General features: G+C 40.8%; 1 protein-coding gene across 3 annotated transcripts in view; it reads left to right on the top strand.

Moving 5' to 3' along the window:
• The window catches only part of prkcz (protein kinase C, zeta), a 184,888-nt gene extending 174,799 nt beyond the window's left edge, over window positions 1-10,089 (top strand). For all 3 annotated transcript variants that reach the window (XM_064955906.1, XM_064955905.1, XM_064955907.1), the window contains one exon: window positions 4,635-10,089. In XM_064955906.1, coding sequence (XP_064811978.1) covers window positions 4,635-4,722 — 88 coding nt within the window. In that variant the 3' untranslated portion in view covers window positions 4,723-10,089. The remainder of the gene's footprint in view (window positions 1-4,634) is intronic.
• Window positions 10,090-12,083: the final 1,994 nt, after the last annotated feature.

The raw sequence follows: 12,083 nt of genomic DNA, 5'->3' as shown, positions 1-12,083 counted from the left end.
GCTTTTGCCAGCGCCGTGACTTCACCAGTCTTGGAAATGGCGAGTACGGCGAGACCCAAAGCAATAAGGATTCAGTCTTTTCTATGTTCTATGGCTAGCCACAGAGATTCAAAGGCTTTATTTTTTTGTCTATAGACAGGGACGAAATGTTTTTAAATCCCTGGATCTGTATTGTAGGTAGAGTGAGGAGGTTGATTGGATTGGTTCCGTCCCACTTTGTTTTATGAATGCTGTGTGTGTGTGGGCACCACCATGAAATACAAGGCTGCCTGTCTTTCTTCCCTTGAGCCCCTCTCTCTCAGCTCCCAGCTCTGACAACCTTTTTCCTCATCCCTTTCCTCCACTCACTTGGTTCTCTCTCTTTCTCTCAGTCTCTTTCTCCCCCATGCTCTCGTTCTCTGTGTTGCTCACTCTCTCCCTCTCTCTGCATCTGGTAGCACTTTTAAGCTGTCTCTGGAAAAAAGGCAACATTTGTGCGAGTGAGCACTCTTGTTTGTTTTGGTTGTGTCCCAAATGTTCGCTCCTCGCTCTGTTTCTCTTTTGTGGTCTTGTGCCTTTCCCCTCCTTTTCTCACTGCCTCAAGTTTGCTGCTACTCACTGACTTCACTCAAACAATGTTATCTAGCTAGCAGCACCCAAGTGTGCTCACAGATAGAATATCCATCGATCATTTTGGACCGTTTGTATAATTTCAGTTGAATCTTACAGATGGCATTTTCTGGGTGTTGAATGGGATTCTAAAGGCATGGTGATGTGTTTGTGTCTGGATCTAGATTACAATGAGCTGGAGATGAGGCTTCTCCTTAAAGCTGGTCTAGGATCATCTCGACCAACATTAAGACTCACCTCAGCCATTACAGGCAAAATAACCACAACCAAACAGGACCAGCGTTTAAAGACAACCTACATCTCCAGTACGGAAGCCTCTCTATTCCTCTCTCTTTCCAAGAGGCCTCCTTCCTGCGGCTCCACCCTACCCTCCTGGGGAGTGTGGTCAGTCTTCTTTACTACGACAGATGAGGGATGCGTCTCAAATGGCACCCTATTCCCTATATAGTGCACTACTTTTGACAGGGCTCTGGTCAAAAGTAGTGCATTATAATAGGAATAGGGTGCCATTTGAGATGCAAGGAACAACATGTTGCTGTTGTTGGAGAAGCAGCTGCAGCAGAAGCTACGCTCTCAGAGTAGTACATTTATTTTTACACAGCCACTCCAAACCAGTCACACGGTTCACTTCATTTATAGATGATTACCGCTTTGTTAATGGAACCAACCGGGGGCTCAGCTGGGGAGAGAGTAATAGGCACAGGGAGAGTTCACTGATGAAGCAACAACATCCTGATCTTTCTTCTACGTTCTCACATTGTGCAAAGGGACGTTTTTTTGCTGGGGTTTAATGGTAGATTGTGTGAACATTGCTGGCTTGAAATAACCGTAAGCTACTAGGTGGATCATAGCCTTCCTCATTGGCGCCCTAGTAATGATGTCCATGTATGACTTGAAATAGGACTATTCTCACCCGACTGCCAAAGATTCCCTATGAATAGGAGAGCTGTAAAGGTAGCTCCTGAAGTACTGCACTAGCATGTCTATACCCTTTAAAGACATGCTCCAGAACTCTGTCGACTACTACGTATTTTTTAAACATCCCGCTTTGGGCTGGATGTGTCAATGTGTAGTTCACACATGCATAATCTATGAGAAGAATTACTGTCTTATCTCAATTAGCCACGAAATCCCTAGTCTGAAAGCAACTGTTTTTCTGGAAGCTGTGCTGCGCTACATTTCCCCCCTCATGGGCCAGCCCCCTAGCAATTCAAGTTTAACCAATGGCTTCAGCACTTCACCATTTGAGTGACAGCTAACAAGAGGCACATCATGCATCCACAACAGAGCAAGAGAGAATGCAACATGATGCACATATGTGACATACAGTACCAGTCAAAAGTTTGGTCACACCTACTCATTCCAGGGTTTTTCTTTATTTTTACTATTTTCTACATTTTAGAATAATATTGAAGACATCAAAGTGATGAAATAACACACCTCCAGGCTGTATAAGGGCTATTTGGCCAAGAAGGAGTTAGATGGAGTGCTGCATCAGATGACCTGGCCTCCACCAAAGTGAGATGGTTTGGGATGAGTTGGACCGCAGAGTGAAGGAAAAGAAGAAAAGTGCTCAGCACATGTGGGGAACTCCTTTAACTTCTCTGGGATATGTGGGACGGTAGCGTCCCACCTCGCCAACAGCCAGTGAAACTGCAGGGCGCCAAATTCAAAACAACAGAAATCCCATACTTAAAATTCCTCAAACATACAAGTATTATACACCATTTTAAAGATACACTTCTTGTTAATCCAGCCACAGTGAGTGTCAGATTTCAAATAGGCTTTATGGCGAAAGCACATCAAACGATTGTTAGGTCAGCACCTAGTCACAGAAAACCATACAACCATTTTCCAGCCAAGGAGAGGGCTCACAAAAGTCAGAAATAGTGATTAAATTCATCACTAACCTTTGATCTTCATCAGATACGACTTCATGTTACACAATAAATGTGTGTTTTGTTCGATAAAGTTAATCTTTATGTCCAAAAACCTAATTTGAAATTGGTATGTTATGTTCAGAAATGCATTGTCTCAAACAAACATCCGGTAAAAGTGCAGAGAGCCACATCAAATTACAGAAATACTCATAACAAACATTGATAAAAGATACAAGTGTTATGCATGGAATTATAGATAAACTTCTCCTTAATGCAACCGCTGTGTCAGATTTCAAAAAGGATTTACGGCGAAAGCTCACCTTGTGATTATGTTAGGTCAGCACCTAGACACAGAAAAACATACAGCCATTTTCCAAAGGAGAGGTGTCAGAAAAGTCAGAAATAGCGTTATAAATATTCACTTACCTTTGATGATCTTGATCGGAATGCACTCCCAGGAATCCCAGTTCCACAATAAATGTTTGTTTTGTTCGATAAAGTCCATCATTTATGTCCAAATACCTCCTTTTTGTTCGCACGTTTAGCCCAGTAATCCAAATGTTCAATGTGCGATCGCTTAGTTCTGACAAAGTTATTTCTATTACAGTTCGTAGAAACATGTCAAACGATGTCTCGAATCAATCTTTAGGATGTTTTTATCATAAATCTTCAATAATATTTCAACCAGACAATTCCTTTGTCTTTAGAAATGAAAAGGAACGCAGCTACCTCTCTACTTCACAGTAGAAGCCTGAAACAAGGTTCTAACGACTGTTGACATCTAGTGGAAGCCTTAGGAAGTTGCAATATGACCCCATAGACACTGTATATTCGATAGGCAATGACTTGAAAACCTACAAACCTCAGATTTCCCACTTCCTGGTTGGATTTTTTTCTTTTGCCTGCCATATGAGTTCTGTTATACTCACATACATCATTCAGACAGTTTTAGCTTTTGGTCTTTTGGTGAGTAGCAGGCAGTTTACTCTGGGCACCTTATTATCCAAGCTACTCAATACTGCCCCCCCCAGTCCCAAAGAAGTTCAGATCTAGCCACAGAAAAGCATTCCAGGTGACGTTAGTTGAGAGAATGCCAAGAGTGCGCAAAGCAATTTTCAGGGACCACTTTTGGCTCATGAGCGTTACTTTCAGAACTACTGGCTAAAAAGTATACAAAAATACAGGAGAATTGTACCATTTGTATTTTTCCATTTCTTCTGCATCAGTAGATATCAACCATTTGTATGTGCGACAAGAGCGTATCCTGAAGGGGCCCGGAGCTAGGACTTTTTACAAAAATGTCTGAAGAGTGAATGGTTTGAGCGAGAAACTACTAAAAGCTATATATGCAAATCTGAGACTCTCACAAAACGCAAATGTAACATATGGCTGTCACATATGTTACACAAGGCTCATTAGAAGGTATGGGGTTCTTCTACATAGATCATAGGACATCCCAGAATATAATATAATATAATATTGTAATAAGGTCACATAGTTACTGTCACAAACTCCACCCAGTTGCCACTGACTAGTTGGATATTCATTTCCCACTGAACAAGTCATTTCTGTACTTACAGCATTCATATAAATACATTTAGCAGGTTTTTGCTTTGGCAGATCTTTTTTTCATTGACATTTATCAATAAAACTCATGAATGCAACTGTTTATATCAAATAGTTTTGATTTCTACTTGTAACCCGGGTTGTCCTGAAAAGAACATCATAGTGAGGTTAAATATAAGGGCTGGGCATGCAGATAAATGAAAGTCAGATAAATGAAAAGCCGATTTTTGCTGGAGTCTCGGGACTGATAGGGTAAAAGCAACACATATAGCCACGAAAAACATTAAACACAGGAAACCAACAGATACACAATTTGTGAGTAGACAAAGTAGCCAAAGAGTCACACTGCTATATTTGAAGATGAGTGTCTGACATGGGAAACGAACCGGCAATGTTTGGAGCCGTAAGCTGCTACCCTCTCGTGAACATATGCCACGTCGCCTCCCTACATATAACTATCTTGTACAAATGTCTAGAAAATAAGTCTAAAGCACATTGTAGCAATTTTTATTTGTTCTGGGTTAAATGACCTTTTCCCCCATTCTCTCTCTCTCCTCTTTTCTCCCTCTCCTCTCCCAGGGACGTCATCAAGAGAATAGACCAGTCCGAGTTTGAGGGATTTGAATACATCAACCCTCTGCTGCTATCCGCAGAGGAGTCTGTATGAGGGAGAAGAGACCTCTTCTCCCACCTGTGTCTGTCCAGCCCCCCTCTCAGCCAAATCTATGAACAACTCCCTCTGGGATGTAGGGAGGACCAGAAACTCCCGGCTTTGCACGAGGTTCGAGGACATGGGGGCGAAAATGATACTTTTGTTTCTTTGTGGATCCCCAATAATGCATTGCATTATTTTGTCACCTGGGAAAAACTCTTTGGAGGTGGTCAACATAAAAAAAGGACACAGGAACATTCCCAAAACCTGGTTGTTGATTGTCTTCACGTTTTTTGTTCGTTTCCCCAAAAACTCCATCTCTGTGTCAGCAGCACGGCTGGCTATGTCATTTCAAAAACAGAAAGCGACTTCATTCTGTGCCTGCCATCGTAAAACAGATTTGACAGTCCCGCCCCTCGCATCCCTGGATGGAATATGACAGTTCTACGACTAGAACTTGAAGTTATGTGCACTTTGTTTTGTTAATTCATTTTTTTTGTTTTTTTACTTGTAGGAGGCTCCGCTGCCTCGAGCAAAATAAGAATGTACAATGACGAAGGAAAAAATGATGATACAAGTTATTGTGTATTATAATGTAGGTAGCAACTCCAAATTGATGATGCCTTTCTATTGATGCAAAGTGGCACGTTTTATTCATGACCATGAACTTTCTTTTTGTTCGTTTTCCTCGGCATTGATTTTCATTAACAGAAAAAAAAACTGAGACAAAAGTTTATTTTTTATTTAAGAAGTGCCTCAAAGATCCAATCTACACCATGTTTCTGATTGCACTTATCGATTGTTCCATTTCCTTTCAGCTGCCTGGTGGGTTGGTCAAGAAAGACAGTGGAACACATCGCGCATACAGACCAAGGGCCTCATTTCTAAAGGGTTTTTGTGCACAGATTTTATTGTAAATTGCGCATACACGTAAATGTTAATTATGCCAATGTTTTAAGAGTTAAATCTTTAACGACTTTGAGCTTGACAAGAAAATATGCAGTAGGAAGCATTTTTGTAGATCATCCAATACCCTGATAGCACAAAGAGGCAAACTATCATCTGTCGGTCAACAGAATTTTGAAGGATAGTGCATGGTCCTCAGCACTGAAGTATGGGCAACTGGAAGTCTCTATACTTCAAACTTGAGAAGTCTGTTGCCATAGTCCTTTACCATTCACAGCGCATATAAAAATGTAGTTGATCACCATAGATGCTGAGTGAAAGCTGTTTAATGGGGAGATATTTTTAAAGAACCACTGAACACGCTGTTTGGCACGTGTGTTTTTCTGTTGCTCGTTAGAAAACGAGAATTCAGTCTTGGCGGTGTGTTTCCTGACCGATTCTGCATTTGGGGAATGTTTATCCCCATGAGACACTGTAGCCTAGTTCCCGTCCTCAAAATCCCCAGAATTAGTCCAAGATAACTAAAGAAATCTGTAATTAATGTTGATGTTTGTGAAGAGGATGTTTTAGTGCAACTTTACATCCATTTTACATTTGGGGCAGTATTTCTGAGGTAAAACAAATGTGCGACATGTTGTCTTAAATTAACAAAGTCGGGCTGCTGGGCAGATCTGTCACATTGCTTATGCTATTGGATAGAGATAAATCACCGCAGCTGTTCACCCCATGTTAGTGGGCAAATCGACATTGTCAAATCAAAACCTTACCTTCATTTACGTGTTGTGACGCAAACTCCGTTTTAGACAAGACTGACTTTATGACCAAAATTATCCCATTTACATGAGTCAATTTTGACACTAGAATAACTGTTTCTGACTCATATCGGTGCCACATAGGCCATTTTCAAAGGGATTCGTTGCTTTTTAAAGGCAGTCGCTCTTTAAATTGTGCATACTAAAACTTTGAGAATTGATTGAATGCTTAAATTTAGTATAGCAACTGATTTTATAAATGAGGCCCAATGTCTTAGGTAATCCAAATGGTTAAATCTTGAAAAAGGAATGAACGTTATGGAGCACAGTAGCCAGCCATGGTTCTGATGAAAACATGGTTACCATTCTGTTGAAATACCAACCTGGTCTGAGAGCATTTTGTATGTAAATCTGAGAATCCGTTTAGTATATGTTACATTTTGTATGGTACAGTTGAAGTCGGAAGTTTACATACACTTAGATTAGAGTCATTAAAACACGTTTTTCAACCACTCCACAAAATTATTTCTTGTTAGCAAACTATAGTTTTGGCAAGTCGGTTAGGACATCTACTTTGTGCATGACACAAGTAATTTTTCCAACAATTGTTTACGGACAGATTATTTCACTTAATCACAATTCCCATGGGTCAGAAATTTACATACACTAAGTTGACTGTGCCTTTCATGGCTTTAGAAGCTTCTGATAGGCTAATTGACATAATTTGATTCAATTGGAGATGTACCTGTGGATATATTTCAAGGCCTACCTTCAAACTCAGTGTCTCTTTGCTTGACATCATAGGAAAATCAAAAGAAATCAGCTAAGACCTCAGAAAAAACATTGTAGACCTCCATAAGTCTGGTTAATCCTTGGGAGCAATTTCCAAACGCCTGAAGGTACCACGTTGATCTGTACAAACAATAGTAAGCAAGTATAAACACCATGGGACCAAGCAGACGTCATACCGCTCAGGAAGGAGACACGTTCTGTCTCCTAGAGATGAACGTACTTTGGTGTGAAAAGTGCAAATCAATCCCAAAACAACAGCAAAGGACCTTGTGAAGATGCTGGAGGAAACAGGTACAAAAGTATATATATCCACAGTAAAACGAGTCCTATATATCGACATAACCTGAAAGGCCGCTCAGCAAGGAAGAAGCCACTGCTCCAAAACCGACATAAAAAAGCCAGGCTATGGTTTGCAATTGCACATGGGGACAAAGATTGTACTTTTTGGAGAAATGTCCTCTGGTCTGATGAAACAAAAATAGAACTGTTTGGCCATAATGACCATTGTCATGTTTGGAGGAAAAAGAGGGAGGCTTGCAAGCCGAAGAACACCATCCCAACCGTGAAGCACGGGGGTGACAGCATCATGTTGTGGGGGTGCTTTGCTGCAGGAGGGACTGGTGCACTTCACAAAATAGATGGCATCATGAGGAAAGAAAATTATGTGGATATATTGAAGCAACATCTCAAGACATTAGTCAGGAAGTTAAAGCTTAGTCGCAAATAGGTCTTCCAAATGAACAATGACCCCAAACATACTTCCAAAGTTGGGGCAAAATGGCTTAAGGACAACAAAGTCAAGGTATTGGAGTGGCCATTACAAAGCCCTGACCTCAATCCTATAGAAAATGTGTGGGTAGAACTGAAAAAGCGGTGTGCAAGCAAGGAGGCCTACAAACCTGAGTTAAACCAGCTCTGTCAGGAGGAATGGGCCAAAATCCACCCAATTTATTGTGGGAAGCTTGTGGAAGGCTACCCGAAATGTTTGACCCAAGTTAAATAATTTAAAGGCAATGCTACCAAATACTAATTGAGTGTATGTAAGCTGCTGACCCACTGGGAACGTGATGAAAGCTGAAATAAATCATTCTCTCTACTATTAGTCTGACATTTCACATTCTTAAAATAAAGTGGTGATCCTAACTGACTTATTAATACAGGTAATTCTCTACTAGGATTAAATGTCAGGAGTTTAAATGTATTTGGCTAAGGTGTATGTAAACTTCTGACTTCAACTGTATGTATTCATTTGTGGCTCTCCATCACCCATTTCTATTCGTTACCAATTTGCAAAATGTACAATATGTTACGATTTCTAGGTAGGTGGCATTAGTTAGTTAGCTAGGCTAGGGGTTAAGGTTAAAGTGTTAGGGAAAGGGTTCGCTAACATGCTAAGTTGTTGCAAAGTAGTCTGTTATGAGATTCAAACTCGCAACCTTTGGGTTGCTAGTCGTTCGCGTTACCCTTCCACCCCGACCAACCACATTTCGGTATAGCCTTAAGTAACCATCTGTCTTATATAACCAAATGTAACATATCATACTAAATGGAGTGTATTGGATTTACATACAGAATAATATGAAATGCTCTGAGACCAGGTTGGAAATACAGTATAGAGCTACATCACGCCTGAATGATCGGATCTTTTAAGTTATTGTCTACATATACTAGTGCACAATGTGACAAACCGTGTTGGATGTCTGTAACTGGCAGGCTGGTGATTTGGAATTTGCACCAGCAGAAGGCTACACTGATTCTAATAGTTCAGTTCAGGACTGGACATGGTGGTGGGGGAAGACATTGTCAAAGTGTACATGCTGACCTGCGCTACAACTGACCTGGGGTTAGTGAATAGGCAGAGCTCTACTGTCTCTGAGGGTTTTAGGAATGTTTCCTACACATACACCGAGAGATACAGATCATGTTGTGTGTACATATGTACATCCTTAAGGGAAGACATTTATCAGGAAAGTCTAATATCATCCATACTAGACCCTTGAAGTGCATAAAGAAGAGATAACTTACTTCCCATATCAAATAAGGAACCAGTACTATCTTAAGTTGAGAGATCTAATGAAGTCCACAATGCATTGCCATCAATTAATAATTCAACACATTCAGTGCAAAGATAACCGAAATAACAATTTGCCTCTTAAGTCCCCAGCGAAAATGAGCTTTGAGATTAGAACGTTTGTGTTTCCTAGAGAAATGAAAAAGGCCTTTTTGGATGGGAATTATTTGATGAAATCTGACCCGCATTAATTTGATAACGGAGTAATAAGATTAATTAGATAATCCCAAGTTAAAGGGCTTCAATTAGCTGGCAGGCCAATATGTGGGTGAAAAGAAGGATGGAGGGAAACTGAGGGAGACAGAGAGAGATAATGAAGCTGTGGCATATTCACTGATTAGTCGCAAACTCGAAAGCACACACACACTTTTCAAGGACCAAGATTCTCTTCATCCATGTAAAGGGAGGTTAAACTTTTTCAAAGCCATCTCACTTTCGACAGCACATCAGTGTCACCATTTTTTGTTTTATTTATGAACTGTGTTTTATGTTGAACTCACAGGAATACATTCACTTGACATTGTCTCTTGGGGGACCAACGGATGAACTGAACCGGTACTTCTTGAAAATGTTCCTAACGCTACAGCAACGGCCATTAAAACCAGAAAAAGGGTTCATTTCAATTGTATTTCCTTGATTCCTCGCCTCCTCTCCTTCTAAAAATGCATTGGAGCAGAAGATCGGAAGTTCCTCCCAATACAATTGAGATTCACTCAGAGTATCTGTAAAAAAATAAAAAAAAACTTAGTCCATGATTTGTGTTCTAACATGTTTGCTGGTTGGATGTGCTTAATTCTGCTTTAACTCATCTCTGTAAATATCTGTAATTATTAAAAACAAAAATGGTTTCCCGTGAACTGATCACGTTTTTTGGTTGTTGTTTTTTTGCAGCAACATGAGGAAATCTTTCCACGCTCAATATTTGTCTCTGCAGTTTCTTTGGAAGAAACCCTGCAAAAATCGGAAAACCCTAGTTGTTAGATCTCTGGTCGCTAGTTTTAAAGAATCTACATTTTTGAAAAGCACATTTCTTACTCATTCATAATTATTGCCATGCGGTTTCCTTGTGTGTTCTATCCCATAGAAAAAAATGGTTTAAGCTAGAATCCTTAGTACTTACATTCATTTTTGGACAAACATCTGTTTTGCATCGTCATTGTGGGGTATTGTGTGTAAATTGATTAGAAGAAAAACAAATATTTAATCCATTTTAGAAATAAGGCTGTAATGTGGAAAAAGTCAAGGGGTCTGAATACTTAATGAATGCACTGTATACCCATTGATTCTTAAATAATATAACTTGTAAATGCCTCATGGGCTTAGTTCAACTGTCATACCCCTTCAGCACCTAAAATATAAGCTTGTTTTACTCCAATGTTTGTAAACAAACACTTTATAGACTCAAATCACGTGAAAACTATAATGTTTATCATTAGGGCTGGCACAATTACCGTGTGTGGAACGAAGACTGAAGACGGGACGGCCGGGCATTCATGTGGTTGAGTCCGTTTCTGCGGTAACATGGACTCTTAACAACGTAATGAAACTTTGTTGCTCCTTGCTGAAACAAGCAAGGTGTAGCAAAAAAGTCTTCGGTTGCCGAAGCAACACCCCCCTCCCTGCAGCAGCAACACACATAGAAATATAATGAATAGGCCTCCCGAGTGGCGCAAGGCCCTGCATCGCAGTGCTAGCTGTGCCACCAGAGATTCTGGGTTCGAGTCCAGGCTCTGTCGCGGCGCACAATTGGCCCAGCGTCGTTTGGGTTTGGGAGGGTTTGGCCGGCATGGATATCCATGTCGCATCGCACTCTAGCCACTCCTGTGGCGGGCCGGGCGCAGTGCACGCTGACACGGTCGCCAGGATTAAGGTGTTTCCTCCGACACATTGGTGCTGGATGGGCATTGTGTCAAGAAGTGCGGCTTGGTTGGGTTTCGGAGGACGCATGGCTCTCGACCTTCACCTCTCCCGAGTCCGTATGGGGTTTGCAGCTATGAGATAAGACTGTAACTATTGGATACCACAAAATTGGGGAGAAAAAAGGGGTGAAAAATACAAAAAAATATATATAATGATTAGAACGGGCTTGGAAACTCTAACCCTGGCAATTTGGTCTGATAAACTCATGGATACAGTCGCAATGACTGCCTGGTATTATGATGCAATAATTTCCCTGGTAATGATGACTGTTCATTCAAATTATGTTAACCAGAGCCATATATTTTGGGTGTGTTTGTAAATTCACTCTGGCTATCTATGCCGATTTCAGAGCACTCTCGTCTGAGTGTGCCAGAGTGCAGAATAACTGATGAATTTACGAACGCGCAACAACCATTGAATATAACCGGTGTCCGTAAACGGGGGAAAAAAGGGGATGTAAAATTGTTACCAGCAGCACAGTTAGTCCTTAAACTCTAGATAATGTGAAAACAGCCTAACCAGCTCTGCTTGGTCAAGTAAAATGGTCAGAATGAGGTGTTCTCTCATGTGTCCACAAGTAGCTAGGAAGCTAGCCACCTTTAGCCAGTTAGCGTGGGTGCTTGACTGCTGTTGAGGTCAGAAGGCTCTGATCAACCCTACTCCTCCGCCAGTGTCCATTCTGAATGCTCCGAACTTATGAACAGACAATCTGACCACTTAATTTACGAACGACCCAGAGTGAACTCTGATACACTGGAGGTAAATGCAGCTTTAGAGTAAGAATGTTGAATTTTGTTCTAATTTTAGACATTCAGTTACAAAGCATTGTTTAAATATTACCCATGTAATGTTAATGGGGAGGTAACATGGCTGCCATAGAATGTTGTAGTGTCATGTAAAAGCATCATCATTCATTCTAGAGATTCAGTTTTAGT

This window comes from Oncorhynchus masou, chromosome 33 (assembly GCF_036934945.1).
Source record: "Oncorhynchus masou masou isolate Uvic2021 chromosome 33, UVic_Omas_1.1, whole genome shotgun sequence".
NCBI classification, from domain to species: domain Eukaryota; kingdom Metazoa; phylum Chordata; class Actinopteri; order Salmoniformes; family Salmonidae; genus Oncorhynchus; species Oncorhynchus masou.
Note: the sequence above shows the minus strand (reverse complement) of the source record. Positions and strands in the feature narration are given on the sequence as shown.